At 45.5% G+C, this 18,501-nt stretch overlaps 22 protein-coding genes and 2 non-coding genes across 24 annotated transcripts; 9 read left to right on the forward strand and 15 right to left on the reverse strand.

The window, feature by feature from the left end:
- Positions 1–14: 14 nt before the first annotated feature.
- Positions 15–902, reverse strand: HK407_02g03740 (uncharacterized protein; the record flags this gene model as incomplete). The annotated part of the gene is made up of 1 exon (XM_060420372.1): positions 15–902. The coding sequence occupies one exon, from the start codon at positions 900–902 to the stop codon at positions 15–17; it is 888 nt and encodes a 295-aa protein (XP_060277386.1).
- HK407_02g03750 (uncharacterized protein) lies at positions 902–1,609 on the reverse strand (the record flags this gene model as incomplete). Its single annotated transcript, XM_060420373.1, has 1 exon — positions 902–1,609. One exon carries the CDS (start codon positions 1,607–1,609, stop codon positions 902–904), a length of 708 nt encoding a protein of 235 aa, XP_060277387.1.
- Positions 1,610–2,030: 421 nt separating this feature from the next.
- HK407_02g03760 lies at positions 2,031–2,102 on the forward strand. The gene has a single exon. It is a non-coding gene; the product is annotated as a tRNA-Pro (tRNA).
- A 174-nt stretch (positions 2,103–2,276) lies between these two features.
- Positions 2,277–2,830, reverse strand: HK407_02g03770 (ribosomal protein S8; the record flags this gene model as incomplete). Its single annotated transcript, XM_060420374.1, has 2 exons — positions 2,277–2,794; positions 2,827–2,830. The coding sequence occupies 2 exons, from the start codon at positions 2,828–2,830 to the stop codon at positions 2,277–2,279; spliced, it is 522 nt and encodes a 173-aa protein (XP_060277388.1).
- Positions 2,831–2,937: 107 nt separating this feature from the next.
- HK407_02g03780 (uncharacterized protein) lies at positions 2,938–3,135 on the reverse strand (the record flags this gene model as incomplete). Its single annotated transcript, XM_060420375.1, has 1 exon — positions 2,938–3,135. One exon carries the CDS (start codon positions 3,133–3,135, stop codon positions 2,938–2,940), a length of 198 nt encoding a protein of 65 aa, XP_060277389.1.
- An 84-nt stretch (positions 3,136–3,219) lies between these two features.
- Positions 3,220–3,750, forward strand: HK407_02g03790 (uncharacterized protein; the record flags this gene model as incomplete). Its single annotated transcript, XM_060420376.1, has 1 exon — positions 3,220–3,750. One exon carries the CDS (start codon positions 3,220–3,222, stop codon positions 3,748–3,750), a length of 531 nt encoding a protein of 176 aa, XP_060277390.1.
- Positions 3,751–3,762: 12 nt separating this feature from the next.
- On the reverse strand, positions 3,763–4,104 carry HK407_02g03800 (ribosomal protein L35a; the record flags this gene model as incomplete). The annotated part of the gene is made up of 1 exon (XM_060420377.1): positions 3,763–4,104. One exon carries the CDS (start codon positions 4,102–4,104, stop codon positions 3,763–3,765), a length of 342 nt encoding a protein of 113 aa, XP_060277391.1.
- A 201-nt stretch (positions 4,105–4,305) lies between these two features.
- HK407_02g03810 (uncharacterized protein) lies at positions 4,306–4,662 on the reverse strand (the record flags this gene model as incomplete). Its single annotated transcript, XM_060420378.1, has 1 exon — positions 4,306–4,662. One exon carries the CDS (start codon positions 4,660–4,662, stop codon positions 4,306–4,308), a length of 357 nt encoding a protein of 118 aa, XP_060277392.1.
- A 56-nt stretch (positions 4,663–4,718) lies between these two features.
- HK407_02g03820 (putative mitotic checkpoint protein) lies at positions 4,719–5,339 on the forward strand (the record flags this gene model as incomplete). Its single annotated transcript, XM_060420379.1, has 1 exon — positions 4,719–5,339. The coding sequence occupies one exon, from the start codon at positions 4,719–4,721 to the stop codon at positions 5,337–5,339; it is 621 nt and encodes a 206-aa protein (XP_060277393.1).
- Positions 5,340–5,578: 239 nt separating this feature from the next.
- HK407_02g03830 (uncharacterized protein) lies at positions 5,579–7,042 on the reverse strand (the record flags this gene model as incomplete). The annotated part of the gene is made up of 1 exon (XM_060420380.1): positions 5,579–7,042. One exon carries the CDS (start codon positions 7,040–7,042, stop codon positions 5,579–5,581), a length of 1,464 nt encoding a protein of 487 aa, XP_060277394.1.
- A 59-nt stretch (positions 7,043–7,101) lies between these two features.
- HK407_02g03840 (thioredoxin reductase) lies at positions 7,102–8,034 on the reverse strand (the record flags this gene model as incomplete). The annotated part of the gene is made up of 1 exon (XM_060420381.1): positions 7,102–8,034. The coding sequence occupies one exon, from the start codon at positions 8,032–8,034 to the stop codon at positions 7,102–7,104; it is 933 nt and encodes a 310-aa protein (XP_060277395.1).
- Positions 8,035–8,291: 257 nt separating this feature from the next.
- Positions 8,292–8,927, reverse strand: HK407_02g03850 (uncharacterized protein; the record flags this gene model as incomplete). The annotated part of the gene is made up of 1 exon (XM_060420382.1): positions 8,292–8,927. The coding sequence occupies one exon, from the start codon at positions 8,925–8,927 to the stop codon at positions 8,292–8,294; it is 636 nt and encodes a 211-aa protein (XP_060277396.1).
- A 59-nt stretch (positions 8,928–8,986) lies between these two features.
- HK407_02g03860 (uncharacterized protein) lies at positions 8,987–9,589 on the reverse strand (the record flags this gene model as incomplete). Its single annotated transcript, XM_060420383.1, has 1 exon — positions 8,987–9,589. One exon carries the CDS (start codon positions 9,587–9,589, stop codon positions 8,987–8,989), a length of 603 nt encoding a protein of 200 aa, XP_060277397.1.
- A 105-nt stretch (positions 9,590–9,694) lies between these two features.
- HK407_02g03870 (uncharacterized protein) lies at positions 9,695–10,195 on the reverse strand (the record flags this gene model as incomplete). Its single annotated transcript, XM_060420384.1, has 1 exon — positions 9,695–10,195. One exon carries the CDS (start codon positions 10,193–10,195, stop codon positions 9,695–9,697), a length of 501 nt encoding a protein of 166 aa, XP_060277398.1.
- A 346-nt stretch (positions 10,196–10,541) lies between these two features.
- HK407_02g03880 (uncharacterized protein) lies at positions 10,542–10,856 on the forward strand (the record flags this gene model as incomplete). Its single annotated transcript, XM_060420385.1, has 1 exon — positions 10,542–10,856. One exon carries the CDS (start codon positions 10,542–10,544, stop codon positions 10,854–10,856), a length of 315 nt encoding a protein of 104 aa, XP_060277399.1.
- Positions 10,857–11,019: 163 nt separating this feature from the next.
- Positions 11,020–11,658, reverse strand: HK407_02g03890 (uncharacterized protein; the record flags this gene model as incomplete). The annotated part of the gene is made up of 1 exon (XM_060420386.1): positions 11,020–11,658. One exon carries the CDS (start codon positions 11,656–11,658, stop codon positions 11,020–11,022), a length of 639 nt encoding a protein of 212 aa, XP_060277400.1.
- A 157-nt stretch (positions 11,659–11,815) lies between these two features.
- On the forward strand, positions 11,816–12,616 carry HK407_02g03900 (uncharacterized protein; the record flags this gene model as incomplete). The annotated part of the gene is made up of 1 exon (XM_060420387.1): positions 11,816–12,616. One exon carries the CDS (start codon positions 11,816–11,818, stop codon positions 12,614–12,616), a length of 801 nt encoding a protein of 266 aa, XP_060277401.1.
- Positions 12,617–12,667: 51 nt separating this feature from the next.
- On the forward strand, positions 12,668–13,351 carry HK407_02g03910 (uncharacterized protein; the record flags this gene model as incomplete). Its single annotated transcript, XM_060420388.1, has 1 exon — positions 12,668–13,351. The coding sequence occupies one exon, from the start codon at positions 12,668–12,670 to the stop codon at positions 13,349–13,351; it is 684 nt and encodes a 227-aa protein (XP_060277402.1).
- A 457-nt stretch (positions 13,352–13,808) lies between these two features.
- Positions 13,809–14,099, forward strand: HK407_02g03920 (uncharacterized protein; the record flags this gene model as incomplete). The annotated part of the gene is made up of 1 exon (XM_060420389.1): positions 13,809–14,099. The coding sequence occupies one exon, from the start codon at positions 13,809–13,811 to the stop codon at positions 14,097–14,099; it is 291 nt and encodes a 96-aa protein (XP_060277403.1).
- Positions 14,100–14,286: 187 nt separating this feature from the next.
- Positions 14,287–15,813, forward strand: HK407_02g03930 (uncharacterized protein; the record flags this gene model as incomplete). The annotated part of the gene is made up of 1 exon (XM_060420390.1): positions 14,287–15,813. One exon carries the CDS (start codon positions 14,287–14,289, stop codon positions 15,811–15,813), a length of 1,527 nt encoding a protein of 508 aa, XP_060277404.1.
- Positions 15,814–15,877: 64 nt separating this feature from the next.
- HK407_02g03940 (putative Gti1/Pac2 protein) lies at positions 15,878–16,384 on the reverse strand (the record flags this gene model as incomplete). Its single annotated transcript, XM_060420391.1, has 1 exon — positions 15,878–16,384. One exon carries the CDS (start codon positions 16,382–16,384, stop codon positions 15,878–15,880), a length of 507 nt encoding a protein of 168 aa, XP_060277405.1.
- Positions 16,385–16,600: 216 nt separating this feature from the next.
- On the reverse strand, positions 16,601–16,671 carry HK407_02g03950. The gene has a single exon. It is a non-coding gene; the product is annotated as a tRNA-Ala (tRNA).
- A 206-nt stretch (positions 16,672–16,877) lies between these two features.
- On the forward strand, positions 16,878–17,357 carry HK407_02g03960 (uncharacterized protein; the record flags this gene model as incomplete). The annotated part of the gene is made up of 1 exon (XM_060420392.1): positions 16,878–17,357. One exon carries the CDS (start codon positions 16,878–16,880, stop codon positions 17,355–17,357), a length of 480 nt encoding a protein of 159 aa, XP_060277406.1.
- Positions 17,358–17,474: 117 nt separating this feature from the next.
- HK407_02g03970 (uncharacterized protein) lies at positions 17,475–18,431 on the reverse strand (the record flags this gene model as incomplete). The annotated part of the gene is made up of 1 exon (XM_060420393.1): positions 17,475–18,431. One exon carries the CDS (start codon positions 18,429–18,431, stop codon positions 17,475–17,477), a length of 957 nt encoding a protein of 318 aa, XP_060277407.1.
- Positions 18,432–18,501: the final 70 nt, after the last annotated feature.

Raw genomic sequence — 18,501 nt, forward strand, 5'->3', positions numbered from 1 at the left:
TCTTTTTCTCTTTTTTACTCTTCACTCAAATCATCATTGCCTTCTTCTTCTAAAATACTTGCCAATAAATCTTTTAGCACTGCATCAGACGTAATAATATATGGCAACAACATTCCAATAATCTTATACTTTTCAGTTCCTGCCCTTTTTTCCAGTATAATTTTCAGCTTATCTATATCCATCGTCATCACTCCCTTGGCAGCTTCGCCGTTCTTTACGCCCATTCTATTTATAATACTTACAATATGCATAAGCTCTATCTGATTTATGATATCATTCGATGATAAAATCATCTTTAGCATAAGCATATCTTTCTGAGCCAAGCATTCAAATACTACTGCATGTGCTTCTTTATTGCGAACCTTAAGCTGATTAAGAAAATCCTCCAACTCCATGCAGTTATATTTAAACCGCTTATAAATCGAATCACTCATCATTCGTATCAGATTTTTATGATTTCCAGCATCATCTGTTTCTGATATAACAATCGCACCAACTAGTTTCGCCAATACAGTAGGATTCATCACCTTAGCATTCAGTGCCGCATCAATCGTAGACATGCATTTACTAGCATTCATATTATTATACATAAACATCCATAGATCTCCTATTTCCGATTCATTAATTTCGCCGCTTTCTAGATTATTTATATCATCAGTTGCAATACGTAAAAAAAACATATTCTTGCTAGGATCAGCTGAGTTTTTATCAACCGGCATGCTTTTAAAACACATATTTATAATTTCCTGACTTTTGCCATCTATGCATTTATTTGATACGCAATATATCATCTTAATCACAAAATCTTCATTTGTATTAGCAACTATATTACTAAGCGCGTCACTCAATCCAATATCGCCCGGTTTATTAATATACGAATAACATAAATTTTCAAACGGCATTATACTTTTTTCACTTTACGCATATACGTACCCATTGCCATTTTACTTGCTTCCTTGTTGTTCATCTTCATTATTGAAATCGATATTTCCTTAGGATTGTTATTTTCTAGATAATCAAAAAGCACAGCATCAAACTCCGCTAATTGGGTTATAACATGATTCTGTTCATCATATGCATCATTCAGCTTTTCAGTCATTGATTTTACATCTTTATACAACTTTGCATACACATTCTTTGCCATCTTTTTCACATCTTCGTCTTTGATACAATCCAATAGCTCATTTACATTAAAAAATGAATCATCAAGAATAAATTCAGCTAATACCTTGCGCATTGCATATTCTCTTTTTTTTTGTTGCATTGCAGTATTTGTGGTATTAAAATAGCTATTATGTGCGTCACATAGGTCATTAAATAATAAATCAATATCTAGAAGTTTGCTATTTATGTATTCCTTCATCTTTTCGATATAATCCAATAACTCATTTACCTTTTCTATCCCATGCTCCTTGATATAATCAAGCAACAAGCTACAAAATGAAGCATCACTACTATGGGCTACATCTACAAGGTTCTTGATCATTTCTTGATAAGCTGGTAGAGGTGTACCAATTACTGGCTGCTGATATGATGTACTTGCATCATTTCCTAGTTGTGGTTGAGCTGCTGCAGTTGTTTTATTCTTCTTCTTATTTTTAAATGCCATTATAAGGATCTTCAATTCCCTGCATTATACTTTAGCTTCTTAATCATCTATCACTGCTTGACTTACTCCCACTGTTAATAACCGCTAGTACACTCGCTATTGCCATCACCACACTCATCACAACTATCACCGCGCTAATCACTTCTACATTCACATCAATTCACTGTGCTACATCCATTGCATCATCCACTATGCCTTAATACAACAGTGCAATAATTTTCATACTTGTTAAAACAGTCAACCCTGCTCGTACCCCTGCATATTCCACTGTAGAGCAAGTACCATGCTCTCAAGAGCTACTACATATTGATCATCACCTCATTCAGCCATCATCGAGCATCACGATTACCCACACTAATGCTATTGCAAACAGATAATGCGATTCCAAGTGTCCAGAGTATAGGCACAGCCAAATGGCCGAGGTGGTATGGTCTAGTGGTATGATGTCTGTTTAGGGTACAGGAGATTTCGGGTTCGATTCCCGATACCGCCCTTTTTAACCCTGCTGGCCAGCTACATGTTTTGCACATCACTCCTCTCCTGGCATCTGCTTCCAATACAAAATGCAAAAAACGCTCATGATCAAACTGCACACCGTTGCATACACCACTGCCTTGCACAGGCATCTACACATCAATCTCCGCAAAACAAAGTCACCTCCACTCATTTATTTCCTGGCTCCTCCCCTCTTCTTGTTAAATCTCTCAGAATAGAACTTTAGCTCCTCTCCTTGCAGAACATGTCCTTGCGCCATTCCTATCTGTCCAGGCCTCGACGTAATAATTGCATACAGATGCCCTTTCTCAAATCCATCATGTAGCTCGGCATCCTGCTCCACTCCAACCGTCGCTACATCCTCCTTGAACGACTCTGCAGAAATCTTCACAACAGAACTCTTCGTCAGCGTGTTTGTACGCACTAACTCGTTACAGCTGGGGTGGTACACAACCTGAACCATCCTTGCTTTTCGGATATTGCCCGTCGACATAAACCGGAAATGCCCGTCCTCAAGCTTCAACGCTCGCTGCTTCTTGTTTCCTCCACGCACCCTCACTGACACAACCTTCTGCTCCCCAATCTTCGTTGCACTTGGCTGGGATCCCGCCCTGTTGTTCCTCTTCTTGCGTGAAATCACTGCCTTTGCTCCAGTCTTTCTGCGCTTGTGCTCTCCTCTGTGGTTTACTCCTAAAATTACGCTTCATTCAAAGCCCACTTACCCATTTCAGGGCAAATTTTTCAATTGTTTTTCACACTAGCTGTGCCTGGACTCTTCATCACATTCGTTGCCATCCAAACCGTGAATAGCTCACTCATCCACCAATCACAGCTCACTCATTCTTCCCAGAATCGCCAAGACGCACCAGTGATAAACCAAATATCCCATAAAACAGATCAGATATCGATTCCATAACCTTGTCTATGTTTATCCTTGGAATAAACTCCATCCCCACATACACAACAAACACGCTCAGCGATCCTATGAACATCGTGGATATAAAAATCATCTTCAGCGTCATCAGCACCATCAACCCCAGGCCTGATATACATCCACCGTCCAATCACACTTCTCTATTGCCAACAATTCCTCATGCTCTCAAACATTTCATTCCATGTTTTGGATTCAATACATCATGCAACGTCCTAGATATTCCACATCCATCATGCTATCCATCATGAAGTTTACCGAGCAGAATGGTGTGAGATGCTACTGCATGCTCCACACAGAGGATCTTGAGATGCTCTACTGCGACACATGTGGAAACTGGCTACACACCGTTTGCTGCGGATTCCTCAGCAACACAGACAAACGCATCCCCGATGGCGAATACACCTGCCTCATATGTTCCAGTCTCATCACAAAGGTAGAGTGTGCCAATGCACTCTTCAGACAAGTCATCTCAGTCATATACAACGAAAACTTCCTGGGCAGATCATGGCTTTGCAACAGACTCCAGATACATCCCTCAAGAGCATACAAAAATATCCAGAAAATGATCCGCCAGGGCCTTCTCATCCCCACCAAGGCCCACAAAGGCACCGTTCAATACCAAGTGGTCACCACACATGCTGCAAAAAACACAATCAAAAAACACTTCTCCATCTCCGCCTATCCAGATCCTCAAAAACACTCGAACAGCTAAAATAAAACTCGTTTATATCTCCTCCGCTTCAACCTTGTAAAGCTTCACAAACACCCGTGTTCCAAGCGCCTGAGAGTCAAGATTCCTTGTAAACCTTGCACGGACCGCTCCAGACATCCCATGCACCCTGGTTATCACTCCGTGTACTGCTCGTACCTCTCCTTGCTTGTTTACCTTGTAGCACAGCACTCCATTCCCCACATACCGGCCTGCACTTTCCCTGTTTCCCACATTGCTGATGCTCAGCAGCGCATACCTCGGATACAGCCTCCTTTGTCCTCTCTTGTACGAAAAAAACGTTGCAGGAATCGTCGTACGACTCAGCACATCCATGCTCATCATCTCCTCCACCATAGTTGGGGATCAAAAAAATTGCTATCAAAATCCTGCCCTCTAGCTACGCTGCATCTCACAGCCACTTGCCACACATAATCCCATCTGTATCCACAATCATGCACTTCTTTCAAGCACTATCACCATCACATATATATCTTCATGTCATATCGCCACGCCTACTTCAATAGATTGCATCAGCATCATTAGCATTCACAAGCTCTAGTCTCTCATTACTAGCGATGAACTTCCACAAATAGAATACAGGTTGCAAACAATCCCGTCTTTCTTACTCTCTTGGCACACATCAGTCTTGCTGCAAATATACTTCTGCTTGATCTCGCCAAGCGCTGCCCTAAAAATCTTTTGATTGATCTTCCTACTAGCACCAGTGGTGCTATGCTTGATTCCTGTCCGGTGGAAGAAAAACGCACATTCATACGCCATTAGCATATTCTCATCTACATATGCTAGATTGTCAACATGGCGCTTTCTGTACACTTCATACTCCTCCACAATCTTCTCGTAATCAGCAACCATGTGCTTTGCTCCAAGTTGCTTGATGTACTCGCCACTCATCTGTAATCAAGGCAAGGCTCCTGTAACATCCAATTTGTGGTTCCAGCTGACCCTTGATGGACGAACTACACAACAGACTTGCTGCCATTCTGGATGAAAACACCTCACTGAAGCGCAAGGTTGCCGATATGCAGCACACAATCGACTCACAGCAGCACGAATTGCTGACTGCAAGAAAGTCCCGTGACACATCTGCACATCTCAAGAGAATAGCTGAGCTCGAGCAGGAAAACACTCGACTGATAAGTATGCACTGCTGCAAGCACAGCCAATGCAATCAAAACGTAGAAAACATAAATCATATGGCTCAAGAAGGTAAGAACGCCATAAAAAGCAGTCCAGGCACAGAGTGCAGGATTGAACCTGCTGCACACAAGCATGATGAGCCAGATGAGCTTCGCAGATACTTAAGGATAATCCGAGAATACGTGACTGGGCTCACAGGCTACAAGATGGAGTTCAAGGATGGCGAGATCATATTCCATTCGCTGTATGCATTCAACACAGAAGATGTGTTCATATTCAGATACAAGTCAGGAAGCATGGAACTCGTCAATAACGAATTTGCAGGAGCATGGAATGCAGAAATCCAGAACTATCTGATTACAGGAAAGTCCATTCCTGCATTTCTTGCTGCCGTAACGCTGGAGTTATTCAACAAAAAGACATTTGGATAGGGAAAGCATAGCATACCAGACCACTTTTCTTCAGTAGCTTCGCTCAACAATGTACTTACAAGTCGAGCATGCCCAGCTCCAGCTTCTTTACTCAAATAAACAGTATTCCAAACAACTATTTATTGATAATCTCACGTATCACGTATCATGCAGCATAAAAAGAGATTCATGATGCATCACTTCGTATGTTCATCATAGCACTCCTCGTGCATTTGCATCTCGTTCAATCACCGTCTGCACTACCAGTACATGCTTTTCAGAAGCTCAATCACACTCTCAATCCTCAGGTTCGAAAGCACATCGCTTGCTCTGCTGATCTCAGGAAGCTTTTCAATAAACTCATCAACAAGCCTCGATCCATCTCCAATCCTTAGATCAAGAAAGCTGAACGAATCCACAAAGCTGCAGTATCTCCCAAGAATCCCTCCCACTTGCCTCCCCTCATCCTTTCTATATGCATCCTCAACAATCGTCCCGCTCCTAATCGATGCCATCTTCTGCCCAACAAGCTCCCTAAACAGCTCCATGCTGCCCACCATAAACTCATATCCAATCATTGCATCCCACATCCTCCATGTCTTCTCAAATCGCTTAAACAGCGCCCTTGCATTCTCCTCATCTCCTATCTTCAGCAGAAACAGAAAAAACTCCTCCTTAAGAAGCACATTCTCAGGATGCCTTTGCAGCCCCGACGAAAAAATGTTATAAGGTGTTGCTTTGCTTCCAGTAGCATAGTACTCAACAAACGCACAATACACATACACATGAGGCCCAATCCCTCCGCTGCTCAGCTCAATAAACATCTTCCGGAACGCCTCAAGCCCCCTCTTCTTCAGCACATAGCTCAGCCTGTTGATTGCAACAAGATCTGCCTCCCTCTCATGCCTGCCCTCCCCTCCTGCATATCTCCTCTGTAGGTCCACATACACTTCCTCCTCATCCATCACCAGCCCATAGTAAAGCGGCAGGAACATCCCTTCGCTCATCTCAATTCCCCTCTCCACCACCTTCTTCGCCTTTTCCTTCTGCCCTATCCCGATCAAGTACTCGCTATAGAAAAAATACACCTCCTGTGCATAATGAAAGGAATCAAGAACATAGTTGTGTATAAAATGCATCCGCGACTCATAGGCCTTCTCACTCAGCTTCTGCCCCATCTCAGTCTCCACATCAATCAGCTCAGACGCACTTGCAATGCTCCAGCTCCTCACAAGCGGCTGTATCGCCTGGTACCGCTGGAATGTGCTCTGGAACACTGCAAGCATATCGTTCACTATTTTCTTGCCAGTAATCTTATTAAGGTCAAGCTCGAAACTCTCAAATGCCTTCCACAGCTCGCCCAACGACCCCATCGGCGTCTGCAGCGCCTTCATGTATGCACTCCGCATCTTCTCAATCCTCAACTGCTCATCCTCAATCTTCCCCAGCTCCTCAATGTACTCCCTGTACAGCCCACTCAGATCCCAGTAGTGCTCAAACTGCCCAAGCACAAACTCATACACCTCATATAGCTTGAACTTCTTCTGGCTCACCTTCTTCACATACTCAACATACAGCATCCAGAACTCCAGGTCATACGATTTGCGCAAGTACTTGCCAAACAGCCCTTCCAGCCCACGGTGGTCCTTACTTCCATAAAGCATCCGCGCACGCTCCAAAACCTCAGACGGATTCTGTGGCTCGCCTTGTGTTCTCTCTTCCATCAAGGGCCCAAAATTCTCCCCAAATATCCACTCTACACATACACTCACACTTCACTTCTTTATTCCATATCCAAGTACTCCTTCGCTCTTATTCCACTCTCCGCTCCAGAGCACGCCGCAGTCACCGCCTGCCGGTACTTCTTGTCACAAACATCCCCCGCTGCAAAGATCCCCTCAACACTCGTAAAAACTCCCTCCCTTGTTGCAATATATCCGTTCTCATCAAGCTCAACGCCGCTTCCATTCAGAAATGCAGTGTTCGGATCATGCCCAATCCCAAAAAACACTCCCTCCATCTCCATGCTCTTCTCCTCCCCTGTCTGTGTGTTCCGGATCTGGATCCTCTCAACCACACTCGCTCCACTCACTCCCTCAAGCACATAGGGCACAAGAAACTCCACATTCCTTGCATTCCTTGCCTTCTCAACCATGTCGCTCCTTGCACGGAACTCGCTTCTTCTGTGTATAATATACACCCTCCGAGCAATACTCGCCAGGTACAGCGCCTCTTCCATTGCGGCGTCTCCTCCTCCAATAACACACACCGTCTTGTTCACATACGCAAACCCATCGCACACTGCACACGAGCTCACCCCTCGCTGCCAAAACTCCTCATCCCCCGTCCCCGTAACAAAAAGCCTTCGTGCAGACGCCCCAGTCGCCACTATCACACACCTTGCCCTCCGCTCCTCTCCAAACTCACCCACCACAACAAACTCTTTTCCGCTCCTCCTAACCTCGCAGACAGTCTCCTCAACAATCCGTAGCCCTCTGGACAGTGCTTGCTCTTTCATCAGCTCCATCATCCTAGGCCCTGTAGTTCCCTCGGGAAACCCAGGATAGTTGTCCACAGCTGTCGTGGTGGTCAGCTGTCCCCCAGGCCCATTATTGCCAACAAGCCTGCCTTCATACAAAACAGGTTTTCCATCCATAACGTAAAGTGCTGCACTATATGCCGCAGGCCCACTACCTATTATTATTACCTCTTCCATTCAAGGGCTCCATTTCGCCAGCCAATAAGTCTTTCATTTGCATTTCCCATTTCCATTCCGTCAGTATGCTCCTCCACTCCAGCCACAGGTATCTCCCCGCTACCAAGCAAGCACATCGATCCATTCTAAGCACTAAGCACATGCAAAGCATATGCATATTTACAAGCATATAGCCTACTCATGCCACCATCTGGCACACTACACTCTGCAGCATGCTTGCTCTCGTTGCTCATGCCACTCCAAACCCAAACCCAATCTCACTCCATCTTGTTCAGCTCCTTGTCTGTGTCCTTAATAACCTTCTCCGACCGCTCGTTAATTATCGATATGTCATCAACAATCCCCTTGTGCCTTTCAATCTCCCTGTTCTGTCTCTTTGCCTCCTTATTGACCTGCCTCACCGCATTCAGTATCCCCACCATCTCCTTATCCGTTTTGTTCTGCCCTTTCACATACTCTTCTCCTTCCTCCGCAAACATCACTGCCTCTCTACTCTCTTCGTCCACATCTCCCACCTCCCTTGATCCCGCAACATCAGACACATCCCCCCGGTTCCTATGCAGCCATCGCTTTATTGCCCGCACACACGGCAGCTCACAGCTAAACACATGCCCTTCCCTCTCAATATCCTCAGTAAGCTCCGCACCACGTATTGCATTTCTGTTTATCTCCAACGCAGACTTCTTTGCATTCTGCAGCGTCTCTCCCTGCCTCATCATCTCCTCCGTCGTTGCCCTCTGCTTCAGCGCAGACTCGTCAATCTGCACCCGGATGTTCCTTGCCCTCTCATAGTTCTTCTCCTCTATCCTCTCCGCTTCCTCTACCACGTCCTGTGGAACTCCTTTCTTCTTACTCTTCACTGCCCTGTCCAACGAATAAATATCACCAGGCATCCTCTGGATTGTTTACTTCCATTACATTAAAACACATCATACTCAACACAAAACTTTACTCATATCATCTTCTTCTTCTGGAAAAACTTTCGCAGCGAGTACAGCTCATAGAAATTCCCCGCAAATTGTATCATCAGAATCACAACAGAAAACGCAGACACAAACGAAAACATCCCCTTGTGCTTGTAATCAACATCCCGTATGCTGCGCACCAGCTCCTCAGACTGCCTGATCAAGTCATACAACAGGTTATCCAGCTTCGTCATCGCGGCCATTGCTGGCTCAACACTCACTTTCTTTGCAACATCCTTCTTAAACGTGTCAAACTGCGCACTAAACTCAAACTCCACATCTCCAAACACATGCGGCTTCTCTTCATCAAGAACCACAGGCACCAATGTCATATTTAGTGTCTTTGGCGAGCTAATACTGAATGAAAAATGCGTCTCATTATCTGTAGACAGCTTCATGTTCGACAGATACTCGTGCCCCTCTTCAGACTCCAGCAGTACCTTACATGTCGCATTCTTAAAATCAATCGGCTTCAGATATCCTTTGCATATCTTGTTCTCAATCACATCAAGCTCCACCTCCATGCTCTTCCGCTTCTTCATGCTGAATATCTCCCCAAACACAATCCCTAGATACAGAATAAAAATCATGGGCTCTCCAATCAACAACCTATTTCACACCACTGTTTACTGCCATGACATTACACATATATACTCTGCACAAATATTATTCCATCACAGCCCAATCACAGACTACTAGCCGCTTCTCTTTGCAGCACTGTCTATTCCAACCACAACGGGCGCTTTTCTTTCCTTCTCTGCTCTCACAGCAATGCAATGCTCATTCTTTCTCAGGCCAACCTCAAACACAACATCTTGCCTAGAAACACTGCAATAAACTCCTTGCAGAATCCCACACAGAATCTCAATGCACTCCTCAGCCTTCCTGCTGTACTTCAGCACGCAAAAGCCTTCCAGTGTGATAAAGCACACGTCAACTCTCGGCGTGTACGAAAAGTACAGCGGAAAAAAACACTTCGACACACTCTCTATCACCTCGTCAACATCCATCTGGCGTATAGGCTTTGCAAACATAAAGAAGTCGTCCGACATCCGTTCGCCAATCCGCCTTCCTACTTCAAACAGCTTCCTCCTGCTGTTCCCTTCATTCTCCATGCACACCTTGCTTGCAAACGATGCAAGCATCAATGCAAATGCATCCGCCCCCACTCCATGCTCATCACGTCTATTCACCATTTGTTATCCTACCGGGGCTTGTTTGAAGCAAAGAGCCAGCTGTGCATCTGCACTATACATATCGCGTGTTTATTCCTTCCCCATGACAGACACTCAATCCTGCAATTGTACCTGCACAGAAAGATGCAGCTGCATACTTGACAGCGGATGCAAATGCAATTGCTGCAGCGAAACATCATTTGGCATTACAAGCACACATTGCAAGGATGGCATTGAAAACTCACATGATCCGAAAGAATCTTCACAGCGCCACAGTACCATAGAGTTTCTCGACCATCCTGCAGATGTGATGATGCATTGCACAAGCAGCAGTATTCAGAGCCTCTATGAAGCTGCAGTTTGTGGAATGATGCAGTACGCATTCAAGGCACCGTCAACCCCAGTGTCTGCAACTCATGGGAAAGTCACAGTAAACTCACAGGCACACGAAATCATGGTGGCCGATCTTTTGTCGCACTTCATAGACATTCTGTATGCAGAAGGGCTTGCTGTTGTGTCTGCATGCGTATGCATATGCAGTGCTGGCCTTGTGTGCAACTACACAGCAATCGATTCGTCAGAATGTGAGCCACTATGCGAGATCAAGGCGATTACCCTGTGCGGATTGAAGGTGTATGAGCAAGATGGCATTTTCCACATGTACTGCATATTTGATGTGTAGCCGTTGCTGTCAATGCTTGTAGTGATACTATACTGTCGTTGGTGGATGCAATACCCAGCATGCCACCAGGTAAATGGCACTCAGAATGCATTGATGCAAGTAAGTATTTTCAGCCATACCGATACTAACTAAACTAGAATGATGTAATATGAATCTGTCTTTATTACTTATTTTCTGCCTGTGTGTTTTCGGTGACTTCTATGAAGTTGTAGTTCAGTAAGTCCGTAGATGGTTTGTCTTCCCTTGGAGGCTGGGATGTCTTCTTGAGAATGGACTTGAGCCTATTCTTGAATGCATTCAGGCCTGCAATCAGCTTTTCCAGATCCTTCAGTCCATCCGACATTTCCTTGATGTCCCCCTGACTAATCACGATCTCTTTCTTTGTATCTGATGGCTTGAGTAGAAGTGATGCAGATATCGGCGTCTCGAATGTAAGATCTGGCTGTACATCCGGCGGTTGCGAAGCAGCCTTTTTCTGCTTGCTGCCGATGTGCTTTTTGTTTTTACCCGTGATGGCAGTGCCAGATGCTTCTGCAGTGTTTTCTTCGCTTCGCATGACGGAAAGATGCCTTGAGATGCCTTGTAGCGGGTTCTGTCGTTTCACATGGCTACTATCCGAGCCATTCATATCCTTTATGTCTGCACCATGCATTTCATTTTCTGTGCTCTGGTCTCTGCCAGCATCGCTTATTGCTACCTCGAGGAATTTCTTGAAGACATTGTCTGTGGACTGCACCGACGAGTCTTCGTCTTGACTGCATCTTACTGCAAGCACTAATGTTACAATTGCTGCCACAAGCATTGTTTTGTTATGCTCGATGCATTTCATACAAGCTGTTTCAGGCATAGATCATGCATACTTGAGAGCAGCAGCACACAATGCATGATTGATACTACCTCCATATCGGCTTGTGGAATGCTCCTTGTGCATAATGCATGGTATGCAATGCACCCACGGCATGGCGATTGATTTTGTGCCGGTTGCAAAGCAGAAAGAGCTGAGGCATGCACTGAACGCAGTCAGATCCGCAGTTGTTATTGTAAATGGACCAGCAGGATGCTCAAAGACACACACAGTGCATGCAATCGCTGGAGACATGGGATTGTCAGTTCAATACATAGAGAGCATAGAGGAGCACTCGGACGCTTTTATCACAAACAGCACAATCTCTCTTATAGACATCGACTGCCACGAACAGTTCATTCTGTGGATGCCAAGGCTCAGCAAGATGACCCGGCTGATAATCGAAACACGGACACTGCAATTTGCAGGAAAATGCCTTCCTGGCTCAATCACGGTAAACTTCAACAAAATCAGAGGCTTGCAGATCAGAAAAGCATATTGCCTGACATACGAGCAGTCGATACATGTCGATGGTAATCTTCATCTTGCAGGCATCCACAGACTGCTCCTACCAACAGATGCAAGACCCATTTCCGTGTTCCACCAGTTAGGAAGACTCTTGCATTCAAAGTCCACAGACGTAAATGAGATTTGCAGTAGCATGAACGCCTCAGGAAAGCAGAGGTTCTGTGGATATTTGCTAGAAAGCCATGCATTATTCATGGATGCCGACAATATTGCAAGAGTTTCTGATGCATTCAGCATCTGGGACACAGCAAGCAGCATCTTTTTCGAGTATCTTGTATGGACAGTGGTGGACTCAGAAAAGAAAAGCCCGAAGCAATTCTTCAGCTTCAAATCGTTCCAGTACCCAGACAGCCATCATCTCTGCACATCGCTATGCAAAAATAGGTGATGAAATGCTGCTATGAAGCAATGCATAATTGCTGTAAACAAATGCCCTGTGATGAGCAATGATGCTGAATGTGTGGAGCATCAACATATGCATTCTGACTGCACACATAAGCTGCAAACCCTGGTTTGTGAGCAGAACCTTAACGAGCTGGTTCTTGAGTATCTGGACTGCGAAGGGATGGGGGATGTGGCTGTTGAGTTTGCAAACGACGTGGGCATTTCGTTTGCCAAGTCGTCGTCGCTATCCCAGCGAACAGAGATACGAAACGAAATTGAGTCTGGAGACATTGACACTGCGATTTCAAGAATAAACGACATAAATCCGGAGATAATAGACAGAAACACGAATATGTACTATTTTTTGATGGAGCACAAAGCATGCGAGCTTTCCGTGCAGATTAAGAATGCATGTGTAGCCGATGCCACCAATGATGCAGTGCCTCTTCTTGAAGAGGTTATTGAATTCATCCGTTCTGAGCTGTATGACTTAGCAATTGGCGATCTATGCCTGATGGCACACCTAGAGGACCTACTTGAGTTCGTCATTTTTGATAGTGAAGAGAGCGGGATATCAAAGAGAAGAAAGAAGCTAGCTGCATATGTAAACCGACAGATCCTTGAAATCCACGGGGCTGAGGAGAGCAAGCTAAGAAGCATGCTGGCCGTGATGGTTTCTGCAGAAAAGTCCCTGACGGAAACACACAAATTCCCGACATTTGCTCAGTACTTCACATAGCATGTGTCATATGCACAGTCATGCAGCGATATTCAGTCTACCGCACAATGCCTCATGTCGTGCAAAAACTATGTTAATAAAATCAACATCTAGAAAGTATTGTCAGAGCATGTACAGGCACAAAACAAGGTCGTACACAGCGTCTACACCAGAGTAGCAGCGCTTAGTACAAATGGTGGGTGTAAACACACAAAAAGACATTACAAATAAAAGGCTGGTCAGATCACAGCAGGCCAAGACTCATCGTCCTATATCATCAAGCAGACACAAATGTCTATCTTCAACACGGCCCACTGCCTCGACTCGTCATCCCAGCCCTAGGAATCGCAATTGTTGCAAATGGTATCGATTGGTTTACTAAACAAATGATTCTGAATAGTACCTTCGACGCAGGGGTGTGTGTGTAGAACACTTATATCACCGTATGGGGTTGTTTTTCTACGCCATGCCCAATTACATGCATTTGGCATTTACTCGACATATCCGCTGTACATATAGCAAATGTTTACTACAGCACATGGGTGCTGATTCCAGAAGCGTGCTGCCTCTTGAGGAGATCTACAACTTCCTTTCTGCATCTGTGTCTGTTGAAATCTGGGGACTTGATGCCAGTACCAGGCATGCTGGGACAATCGTTGGGTTTGACGAGTACATGAATGTCGTGATTGATGCGAATGGAAAGCGTGTCTTGATCAAGGGAGATTGTGTATGTGCAGTAGTTGCTAGGGACGATGCTGCGCAGAGATAGTGTAGACTTATGATAAAATGTAAGGTATGCATGAGTGCATGCCTGTTGCTGTGCTTCCCGGGAACGAAAAGCACAGATCGCTGTGCCATCAGTAAAGAGAAGCAAGGGCTCCGCTGTGTTGTGTTTATGTGTGATGTTTTGATCTGTGTGAATGAGATAATTAAATGTCTTGGTGTTTGGGGTTGTAATGTTTGTGTTGTACCTTGCATTTGCTGTGTGTGGGTCTTTGAGGAAGGCTCTTCTTGAGGATGGGGATGTGCAGAGTGCGATTGATGCTTGTGAAACAAGGCAGGAGCCGCTTGACCATTTCTATGCATATTTTGTCAAGAAGGTGTTTATGGGTAAGGGAGACGAGGCGCTGGCTGCATATGTGCTGTCGAATGGGGATGAAGCTCGGAGCATGGTTCTTGGATCTGTGGCAATAAACTCCGGTAGCTCAGACAAAGACCTGAAGCTTGCTGCAGACTTGCTTTGGAGAGAGTCCTCAAGGGTGTCCATGAAGTACCTGCGCAATCCGCATGAGTTTGCAGCAATGGATCGGTTTGAAAGCCTGGACAAGAAGTTTTTGCCGCCCAGGGCAGTTTCTAACATTATTACTATGGTCTATTCTGGAGACGAGGCGTCTGGAAGGCTGTTTCTGTCGTTGCTTGATAGGAAGCAGCTGTTATTGAAGGATCATACTCAGACAGTGGTGTATCTTGCACAGAAGGGACATGGACGAGCACTTGGATATCTTGGCGAGATGCATTACTATGGAATAGGCGTGGAGAAGTCTCTTGAGAAGGCGATGTATTTCTACTCGAAGGCGAAGGAAATAAATGATGCAATAGGGATGTGTGGAGTGGGAAAGGTGCTGCTTTCATCGGAGTATATGGACAGGAAGAACGCACGGCATGCACTGGCTCGTACAGCAAGATTCTCACGCTTTGGTGAGATTGAGTATCTGCTGTATCTATTGAACTCGAACAGGCTGCTTTTGAATGCAGAAATCCATATGGAGAATGCATTGAGGCAAGGATATCTTCCTGCAATACACATGGATGGAATGGGATACTACCTGCAGGGCGAATATGCAAATGCATGTGCCAGGTATCAGGCAGTCCTGGAGTACTCTGATTTAGCGGTTGAGTTGAAGAGCATGGCGCAGAATGACTTTGCAGCAGGAAGATACAGACAGAGTGTAATTGGATTGCTTATGTGTGCAGAGCTTGGATCGATGTCTTGCATGCAGAATGCAGTGTATGTGCTTGAGAGGCATTGGCTGTTTGAGAAGCAGCATGAGATTCTTCTATGGCTGTATATGCAGCTTCTTCAGAGAGGAGATCATGAGGTGGTTAATAGGATAGGAGATGCGTATTTCTATGGACGAGGAGTGGCAAGGTCGTACAGGGATGCATTGGCATACTACATGTCTGCAGCACTGATGAATAGTGCAGAAGGGCACTACAATGTTGGATACATGTATGAGCATGGATATGGGGTTGAGAAGAGCCTTATGAGTGCTCTGCGGCACATAATGAGGATACAATCGACGGATGAGGTGTATTTGCTACTGTTCTATACGTATATACGGCTTGGGATGAAGTTTGTTATAGGAAGTGTGCTGAATAGGTATGTGGTGGGGGTTTGTGCAGGATGGATGGGGATAAGAAGGATGTGCAAGATTGGCATGAGGAAGGAACTGAGGGAGAATGCCGGAAAGAAGGACGGGTGAGCTGTATATGTGCGGAGTGTATGCTGAATAAATATTAGTTTTATTTGATGCTGGTGGAGTGTTATCAGTACCAGTATGTGCCGAGTGCAAAGTCGTCGTGTGTTTCAAGATGCTCGGTGTGTGGACGAGGAAGGTCGAAGCTTCTGAATGAAGGTTTTTTCCTGATGCGAATGTCTGTTGGCAGATGAGCAGCAGCATAGAGCAAGGATGGAGAAGGAAGGATTGAATGGCAGTCTGAGGCAGCAGAGTATGCAACGACGTGGAAGTTTCTGCCAGCACATGTTGCAGAGTATGTCTTTTTTATCATTGGGCTTGTAGCAAGCATCTGCCTGTATGCTAGGAATGCGCCTTGGATGCGGGACGGAGACCACGCCATGTCATCGGTCCATCTTCTGATTGTGCTTTCTTCTTCACAGTAGACGAAGACGCTGCCGTGGCGGATGGCTCTGCGCTCGTGGGACGTGAGTCTGCGCTGGATTCTGGGGATGAGGCCGCAGCGAGCCATGTCGATGAGAACGATGCAGTCTGACTCGTTCTCGAGAGTGCCGTAGAATGATTCGATTTGCAACATGTGTGGGTTGCGGCGGGATGCGGATGTGTGTGAGCAGTTGCAAGCTTATTTTGACGATGTGTTGACGTGTGAAGTGGCAGGTGCATGATCGTAATGGCTGAGCTGCAATGTATCGGCAGTGCAAAATATATGAGCCAGGAGGAGCCGTTTTCTGGACATGGCAATATCACAAGGATGTGCTGTGCTGTCTTTGGTTGGTCCTGTCATGGGCAAAAATGGAGCTGCCAGGAATCGAACCCGGTTCTCCTGCGTGCAAAGCAGGCGCTCTACCACTAAACTACAACCCCTCGATGGCACATTGCGCCAGTGACATAATCCACATTGTATCGATCCAGTGACATAATCCACATTGTATCGATCCAGTGACATAATCCACATTGCCATCCCTCTGTCTGTATTGCATCATGCGAGTTTTGGCATTCCATCACCCTTGCATTCAGCCCACCTGTGTGCACATACCGCTTGTATTTTTACTTCAAATGCACATCCCTGCATGTCCAGGGCCCTCACTGCAAACGAGTCCTTTGTCCATAAAACACTTGGCTCCAAGGTCAAGCTTGAGGAAATGGCAGACGTCAAAAACATAAGTATGTTCGTGGACAACATTGCATTCTCCGTGCAGTCTCCGCTTGCATACACCATCAAGGGGACAGACTCAATACTTGTCCTCGGAAACCTTACAAACCCAATCAATATCGATCAGCTGATGAAGAAGCATACTGAGGACTCCGCAAACACGCTCTCTGATGACATCGTCGGAATGTACAGCAGAATAGAAAGTCCCCCAGAAAGCAATGAAAGCAGGCACGAGCATACGGATGATACACTTGGTGCTGACAGCAAAAGACTTTCCGAAGAAGACATCAAGCTGATAAGCTCGCAAATCAGCGTTCCACGGCATGAAATCATCAAGGCGCTCGTGGACTCTGATTACGATGTAGTTGATGCAATGATGAAGCTGACAACTAAATAAAACATCTTCTTTATTTCCGTACCATCTTTGACAACAGCACCTTTTGCATAAACTGCCGATCTTGAGTGTTTGTCCGCTGCCCCATCACCCAGTACTTTGCAATTGCACAAGCCTAACCTATTGAGCAGCAACATAAACATCGAAATGCTCATGATTCAGCGAGCTGTAGTACTTTCTTCTGATTGGATCAATCCTTACCAGCTCTTCCACAGCCTTCTTCCTCTCTTTTGCATCTTTCGAGCAGTCTACGATGCACTGCAACGCACCAATGCACTCGCTCTCAAGCCTCAGTATAGCGTTTGGAAGCGCAAGATCATCCTCCTCTCGCTCAAACCTCTTCTCCACTCCTTCAACCGTCAGCGTAAGCCTACTGGGTGCACGACAGAGACAGATCCTTCTTTTCAGGCACATGGTTGGCACTTCCGACCTGCATACAAGCTGCTCATCCATTGCCTCAACCTCAATTACCAGCTCACCCACAAAAGGCTTCTCAAACACAACCTCCATACACCCTTCGCCAATCCTGATATACATCCCACTCTTCATCCTCCTTGCCTCACGATGCACATAAAGATACTCCCATCCTACAGGACTCAAAGGATCTGTGTACACAATGGAGATAGGATCTTCATCCATGTTGTGATGCAGATACGAATAGTTAAACAGATCCCTTGCTGTCTTATTGCCAATCACCTGCATCCTGTAGTTCCAGCAGTGGAAGTTTCTTGGATCAAAATTTAGCAGGCGTGCAGTAAGTGCATCTTCTTCTCTTGCATACTTCTGCGCCTCTTCCTCAAATTCCAGCATCATAAATCTCCTGTGATTCCATGCCTGGTACGACTTTGGATTGCTCCTCAGTGCATTTTCACATACCGAAAGCTGTGTGCTGAATTCATTGCGGTGTGCCATAAGGTGCTGCTTGAGAATGTTCCACGACATGTAGTCGTCCGTACTGATCTGCACAATTGCCATGTGCTTTTGAACAGAGTCCTTCTGCTCCAGTAGCCTCTTCAGCCGTTCTGTGCATTCCTGGTCTTCGATGTATTCGCCTTCTTTCACATTGTGCACAATCATAGCTGGGGCTTCGGTGCATGCAATCAATGTTGTGCGCATCTGTAAGTGCATCGATTGTAGCATGTGTATT

The sequence above is a fragment of the Ordospora pajunii genome, assembly GCF_021821965.1.
Source record: "Ordospora pajunii strain FI-F-10 chromosome Unknown Cg_02C, whole genome shotgun sequence".
NCBI lineage: Eukaryota > Fungi > Microsporidia > Ordosporidae > Ordospora > Ordospora pajunii.